At 39.1% G+C, this 7,935-nt stretch overlaps 1 protein-coding gene across 1 annotated transcript in view; it reads left to right on the top strand.

Moving 5' to 3' along the window:
• Positions 1 to 1,842: 1,842 nt before the first annotated feature.
• LOC118598926 (gastrula zinc finger protein XlCGF57.1-like) overlaps positions 1,843 to 7,935 on the top strand; it is a 14,073-nt gene continuing 7,980 nt past the window's right edge. Inside the window, exon 1 of the mRNA XM_036212633.1 lies at positions 1,843 to 2,104. Coding sequence (XP_036068526.1) covers positions 1,960 to 2,104 — 145 coding nt within the window. The 5' untranslated portion in view covers positions 1,843 to 1,959. The remainder of the gene's footprint in view (positions 2,105 to 7,935) is intronic.

Below are 7,935 nucleotides of genomic sequence, written 5' to 3'. Positions count from 1 at the left end.
ACGTGTAAAGCGTTTCATTCTGGCTCACAAACTGTTTTTGTATAGGTGAGCTGTCACTTGTGCTCAGGTGAGTGTTGATGTTCTACTGAGGTGGATGATGATGGAATAGAAAAAGAGGAAGAGTGCCCGGTCACCCTCACGCCAAGATCAGCACCAAAGCAACAGCAGGTGCCCCCTGACACCCACGCAGGATAGCACATGGAGGATGTCTCCCCCCCTCCCCTGGTTCCCCCCACCAGGGATGGGGTAGGGGACAGATGACCAGAGGCCCTACATTCCTTGTGTAATGTGTGTGTAGTTAATTGATATCAAAGCAACCACCCCCTTCCCCCAGTAAAGAGTTCTACATGTCTGATGTGCAATTAAAACAGAGAGGAGAGGAGCCCGAATCCATGCAGCCACCAATGTGAAAGGGGGCCACTGCAAAGTAGCTCCACCTCCACCACCACCTCATCATCCATAAGTATCTGCTCACATCCATCCATCAAAGCTGTCAGCAGCTTCTGACTCTTCATTTTGAACTGAAGTCATTGATCAGGGTTCAATGTCCCACATTTGCTGCTGACACTTCTTCATGACTTCATTCATGTCTCTGTTTTGATCTGTTGATCTGCTGGAGCTGAACGTCTCTGTCTTGAAGGGCTGCAGTTGAGAGGGACTGGAAGATCATCTCCTGAAAACTGGGATGAATACTGTCCAGCATCATGGTTCTCCCATGATTGATTGCTGAGAAGAGCGACCCCTAAAGGGAAAAGCCGAAAGGAAAAGAAGACGATTTAGGAAAAGTCAGAGTCATATTGATCCAGGGCGGTCGACTCCTGATCAGAAGTGAGCGGGTTCGACTCCGCCTTGCCCGCCCATGTGTCGAAGTGTCCTTGGGCAAGACACTGAATCCCAAATTGCCTCTGGTGGGAGGTTGGCGCCAGTGTTCGGCAGCTGAGCCACCACCAGTGTATGAATGTGTGTGTGAATGGGTGAATGGGTCTGTGACTGTGAAGCGCTTTGGGCCCTTGAAGGAGGGTAGAAAGTGCTATACAAGTATACGCCATTTACCATATGTTTAATAAATCAAAGTATTACATTTCAAATTTAGGAAACAGTCAAAATAAATGCCTCAGGATTATTGTTAAATGTTTTATTTTAAATATTGAGGAAACATTTCTTTTGGTTTTTCACTTTTAAGGATTTAATGATATGTAATTATTCTCTTTAAAATAATTTTTTTCTTTGAAGTTTGCTTGATCCATTTGGTATTTTTGTGTTCATTAAAGTGTTTTCTTTAATTTAGGAATGCTATCTTAGCATGTTTTTTGTTGTTAACTCTAAATGTAATTTACAGTCTCAAATTGTTCACTCCAAACTGAAGGCATTTTTCTTCATATTTTGTATTCTCTGGATTAAACTGTTTTTGTAAATAGTTGCGGCATTTTGAACATTTATGTTTCATTAAGCACTTTAAACATTTTGAACAAATACAGTTTCTTTGCTTTCTTTAGTTACTCTAGACATGAATTTCCATAACTACAAATAAAACTGTAAAATAAACGGACATATACATTTTTATAAGTGATGCTGGAATGGTGTTCACGATGTGTGATTTTGATTCACACTCTAGACCAGCTGGTGGCGCTAAAGCACTACAAAGCTGTTTACAAACCTCAATAAACCACAGAAGAAGAACGGCTCGAGGCGCTAGCTAGCATGCTAGCAGCGTTAGCTTGTGCTGAGAGGACGGTGGTGTTTCGTTGGGACGTTCGTGAGGTTTCTACAGAGATGTAGCGATACGTGGTTCGGTTCCGAACAATCCTCTTTAGCTAAAGTGTCGTAAATGAGTGAATGCGTGTTGAACGTAAAGACAACGTGGCTGTGATTGTGAGACTAGCAGATGATCGGAGCTGCTGCTGTTCAGAGGACTTTGGTGTTTGTTGGAGCTGAAGATCTTCTGCAGCTGCAGGAACCATGTCTTCAGAACCTCAGGAAGATTCTGACAGAGAACAACTTTCTGCTGCTGAAGGAACCATCGTCCAGAACGAGGAGGAGCTCTGTGGTCAGAGAGGACTGATGGATTCCAGCTGGAACCCGGAGCTTCAGCTCCACGTTACAGGTATGTTCATCCACTTTCAGAAAAAATAGATCAATGAACGTCTTTGTTTTCTTCGTCTGAGCTGCTGCTCGGCTCTAAACTGTCCGGCTGGATAGCTCCAGTCCAAATATTGTTCATCTCTCTTTTTTTTCACCGTTACTGTTAGCTTTTAGTTGTGAAGGGACTGTAAGCAAATAGGAGAGACTGTCAGCAAAGGGATTCAGACCATAGACTGTATAAGAATAACTGGACTGAGCAAGCCCCCCTACTTCCGTGTTCCATATAGGAAGTACCACTGGGTTGCAAAAAGGCCAAAGTCCCATTGACTTACATTGAGAAACAGACAGTTATTTCTCAGTCATTTTATATGTCAGAATAATCATTCTTCCTCTGCTGCTTTCTGCTTAACTTCTTTTTTCTAATCCTATTTTTTCCATTATGACAAGTTATTAGAGTTATAAATTGACCAATCAGATGGCTCAATAAGCGTTTGTGGGTCTGACGTCGACCGTCTGGGGGGTTTGATTGACAGATGACGGGTAGCCAATGGGAGCAGACTTCATCAATGGGTCCGTGAAGACCTTTTAACACCTACTTTACAATTCAACAATGTACCAATCATTGTCCTACTGTTGTTTTCCTCAATGGAATGTACCGATGCAGCAGTTTAAAACAACAAGAGGAGCATGCTGTCGACATTTTTAGATGAGGATTTACTCTGTAGAAATAGATTTCACTCTGAGGTTATGTGCTTTGGACTTTTTTCTTTGTTTAACGTTCGTTTTTCTTTATTTCACTGTTTTGATTGTAGCTTATAAATTATAAGTTGCATATATGCGCATAAAATCACCAACAAGTTTAATCTTCGCCGCACTTTTCCAGCTTGCAGCCTGAATTAGACGCAGACGTCTGAGAAGCGCAAGACAAAATTGAAAGGACCTGGTCGTATTTTCATACAGAAAAAAGATCCAGCTGTTCTCTTGTTAGGATGGTTATTTATTTTAAATACCGCTGAACGCGCTTCTCACGTGCATGTGATCAGACGGTAACGTGGCAGCGCGTGTGAAGAGACAGCGCACGAGGGGTGCACATTAGGGGTGTGCCAAAATATCGATATTGCGATATATCGCGATATTTAGTCCTGCGATCGATTCTCGATGGGCTCTCACCAAGTATCGATATTATATTTTCATTTAAAGAGGCTGTAGCGCTGAGCGTCTGAGTCACGCGCCGGAACTATGGGCGCACGCTGCGTCGGACTTTTAATAGCGATGCACGCGCTCATTCGGGAGAAGCACCGGTGAGATACAGGCTCTGTAGCGCGTGTGTGAAGCATGTCTACCTGTCAGCATTTATCATCCATCTGTAGGAGATCCACCCGGTAAGAAGTGACTTTGTCTGAGCGCTAGAATGTCAGCGATCACTTACTTCCTGTTTGCTGTGGGAACTGAGCGCGTGCTTCGCAGTTGTCTGTGTACGCTTCAAGGAGCGTCGGAATTTTCGCTTTCATACACTTCAATGTTTAACCTGCTGCTGTACGGTGTAACTTTGATAAATTTATAATGTGACGTTTTCAAACAATGTAATTACTTGTTGCTAATGTTAATTTTAAAGTAATTCTCAAATAAAAAGGCAGGATTTGATGTATGAAGTTAAATTTAAATGTAATTAAACTAAAGTACATGAATTCACTGTAAAATTAGGGAGAATGCTAATTAATTGAAGCACTTAAAATTATATTTATTGCCATTATTATGTGTGTTTTAAGGATTTTACCTATTGACTGCTGACTGACCAAATGGAAAAATGATAAAGATTGGAAAAATAATCTCAAGTGACAGTCTGAGTAAATCAGCCTTTATTTTTGGATGCTCAGCCCTTTTCAAGTGAGAGAAAAGTGCACGAAAAATTAGGTCAATTTTGAGAGAGGCTGTAAAACATTATATTGATCATCCTTTGGTGTGACGTTCTTTTGGAGGTAGATAGCTGTCACTACTTGACTTATTTAATATTTGTTCTGTTTACAACAATTCTGCACTAAGTAGTGTCACTGCTGATCATGTTTACTATTGTTAACATTGAATCTGACAGATAATTCCAATTCAGTTGTTGTCAATGTTTGTCAAAGACATAGTACTACTGATTTCAGCAATTTTGCACAAAAGTGTCTATAATTTGTTGCACAAAATAAGAAAAGTTGTTTAGTATGATTGTGTTTAAGGTAAAAAAGATAAATGGGGATATATTTCCCCCCAAAAACATGTTCTATATAATGGTAGTTATTAGAGAGGATTTTTACCAATTATCGCAGTATCGCGATATTATCGATATCGTGAGCCATGTATCGCGTATCGTATCGTATCGTGAGGTACCCAGTGATTCCCAGCCCTAGTGCACATGCCATTCTGTAGCGGAATCACCCAAATGCTCCTTTTATCTCGGCAAAAATGAATAAATGTAAGTAAATCCCAAAGGACCGCTGACAGAATCAAATGTTGGAATGGTTCTCCCTCAAAGGCTTCAACAATGACTTGTACAATTCTCCCGAGCCGCCGTTATTAAAGTAGAAGCTGTTTACATCCGCGGTCTCGTGGTCAAGTCGTGGAAAGAGGCGGACAGTTGCAATAAACTCACTCCTGATTGGTGACAGTACTTCCTGTAGATTCCATGACTCAGCTATGACTCAGACCAATCGCTGGAGATTGTTTGCAAATGGCGGTATCCGTTTCAGGAAGTGACGGTGAAAGCGGCGGCCTACTTTCACGAGGAGAGGAAGTAATGCATTTCCAATGGGGGACCTCATGGCTCTCTAAGTCCATTATTTTTACAGTCAATGATTCAGACAGAACAATGGCAGATACCCGCTTGCAGAGCAGCAGGGACCCTCGTGCTGCTTTAACTATGGCAAGCAAACTGTGTCAAAAGGCAGCGTGTTGGCCAGGAAAAATTTCAATTTTTATGCACGCTTTAACAGTAGCACGTAAATTGTCCTGTCCCAACATCGGTGTAAAAAATTGTGTTTTATCTTGTACAAACCGCGTGTTGACCCAATCACTCTAAATCACTTTAGAATAGTAGAACTGACTAAGAACTATCTAGAACAGCAGTTTAGTTTAGCTTTTGTAGCTTTTTCTAATCATCTAATATTTACAAGTCGAACATTATAATAATAATAAATTATCTGACATAAAATGTAAAATAAACTTAAATGCAGCAGTGTGAATTTATATTTACATTGGTTCTTAACTACAGGTAGACCTTGAAATGAATTTTATTGTTGTAACGACATGATTGATTGTTTATTTAAGACAGGGACAGCAAATATTGATAAATTTGATTATTTGATAAATAATTGAAAATTTACACTAAAGAAATTGACTACAATTAGAAAATGCATCAAAAGCTCATGTAAACTGCTGTTCTAGATAGTTCTTAGTCAGTTTTATTATTCTACAGTGAATTGGAGCGATTTGGTCTCAAATCCTAAAGCTATTGAAGAAAAACTTGAAAATGTACACACAAGAATTTGATTAAAATTAAATAAAGTATCAAAAGCTAATGTAAACTGCTGTTCTAGATAGTTCTTAGTCAATTCTTTTATTCTAAATTGATTTGGACCGATTAGATTTAAAATCCTAAAGCTATTGAAGAAAAACTTGAAAATGTACACAAAAATTGACTAATTAGAAAAAGCATCAAAAGCTAATGTTCTTAGTCAGTTTTATTATTCTAAAGGGTTTTGGTTTGATACTTTAAGAGCTATTGAAGAAACATTCAGTCATTTGTTGACGGTCCCTAAATATGAACAGAGCGAATGTCTGTCGAATATCCAACCTAAAACTAACTTCACCGCAGTGTAACGGCTAGGAAAAAGATAGCAAGCCCTGCACAGTGCCGCTGGCCACCCATTCATGTTCAAAAACCTGGTCTGTATCGATATGAACTAGAGTAACCTTCCACATGGTGCTAAAGCAGCCATCAGATTATCAGGAAAGATTTGTTCATCCATGGATTTTTACTGCTTTTTAAACAGGAATCAACTGTTTATGCTTTAGCAACATGTTCGTTTGGTAATTAAATAACTACAAAAACTTTGTAATTGTTTGCAACAAAGATCTCCAAGTCCTGCGAGCTGCTGATTAGCTCAGTCAGATGTCTTCACATTCTGGTTGGTTGAACACACCTGGTCAGTCCAAATTGGATTTTCGATTTTAATTGGTTTTCTTTCTTCCCCTTTTTACTTTAACAAAGGTTACAAATGTCAGAATATTTTTAACAAAAAATAACAAAAAAATCTCTGTTAAACAGAACAGAATATTCTTTCTACATTCTATTTAACCTTTCACGTCTCGCTGAGTCTTTCAGAGCAATTGTGCTGCTGCATTTGTTTCAAACAGTGCACCCTGTTCTGTGTCCTGATTGGTTGAGACCTTGTCAATCATCTCCTCTTTCTCCATGTGTGCAGCTCTGCTGATTCTGGCGTCTATTCTATGTCAAAAGTCTACGCAGAAATAATACATCTCCACGCACAATTCTGAGCATTGTGAGCGCTTTCTGCTCCTGTGCGCTTGTATTTAATCTTCTCACAAGCAGAAAAGGTCCTTGAGTGACAGAGGCTGTCTACATCCGCGTGCATGAGGTGTTCAATATATGTCAAATGCAAACTTTGCTTGCTGGCAATTCAGGCCAGCGCTTTCTGCTCCTGTGCGCATGTGTTAAAACTGAGCAGCTGCGGGATTTTCTTAAACAGAACAAACTGAGATGTGTGAGGAGCTGCAGCCTCCAGAGTCTCAGGGACTCTGAAGGAGCAGCAGTGGGTTTAGGTTCAGGTCATTTGGGCTGTCGCACACTACGGTTTTCAATGACACCAGCGAAGTAGCGCCCCCTGCAGCTTTATGTGCTGCTGTCAATTGAGAAGGCGCCAAAAGGTGTGTGAAAAGGGAGGGGGGGTCATTTCAACTGTGGGTCTCTCCCAAATGACGTGGACGGATGGGGGAGGAGGCGGAATCTACTATATATTTATATATATCATTTATACCGTGACATCATGTAACACACATTTTAATAGATATATAAAATTCATATTTTTTAAAATTACTATTTGTGTGAAATGGTCAAATAAAAATTGGTGAACACAAAACATGTTGGGGTGAGAATTGGTTTAATCGACACCTTTGGTGGGAAAGTTTGCCAAAACACCGGAAAGATTGACAAAAAAGGTCAAAAGCATCTGGTGCCAAATTTAGAAAAAATCAGAACATTTAAAAAATAAGAAGAGGAGAAACGAGACAAAGAGAAAGGTATCTTCTCATAACAAGGGACAGGAGAGGACAGGCTGTTGATTATATTTTTGAAATTTGTTTGTTTTATTTTTTCCTGACTAATTTCTATGAAGATCAAAGAGAGATTTGTTTTTTTATTTTAATTTCATAAACAGTGTTTTTTATTTTGATAAAATGATTATGAATGGATGAACCTTTCATCATATCATATCTATCAATATATATATATTTATATATATATATATATATATATATATATATATATATGGTCCGGCCACTCTGCCAAATTTTAGACGCCATTGTTGCCCACAAGTGGAAAAGTTTGCCCACCCTTGCATTAGATTCAAATACAAAATAGAAAAAAAATACCTGACAAATTATTATATTATTTCATAAAGAAAAAACATGTTAGCTTAAAAAAATAAAATGCTGAATATAAACGGAAAGGAAGTTGCAACATAAAAACATCAAATAAAAAAACCTTTTTTCCCCCTAAGGAACTCTTATTGATTACCAATCAGTCTTTGCTCTCTGGTTTTATATGATTTGTGATGATTAGCAGAGGGGGGT

The sequence above is a fragment of the Oryzias melastigma genome, linkage group LG7, assembly GCF_002922805.2.
Source record: "Oryzias melastigma strain HK-1 linkage group LG7, ASM292280v2, whole genome shotgun sequence".
NCBI lineage: Eukaryota > Metazoa > Chordata > Actinopteri > Beloniformes > Adrianichthyidae > Oryzias > Oryzias melastigma.
The sequence above is the reverse complement of the archived record's forward strand: the minus strand, read 5'-3'. Positions and strand labels throughout refer to the sequence as shown.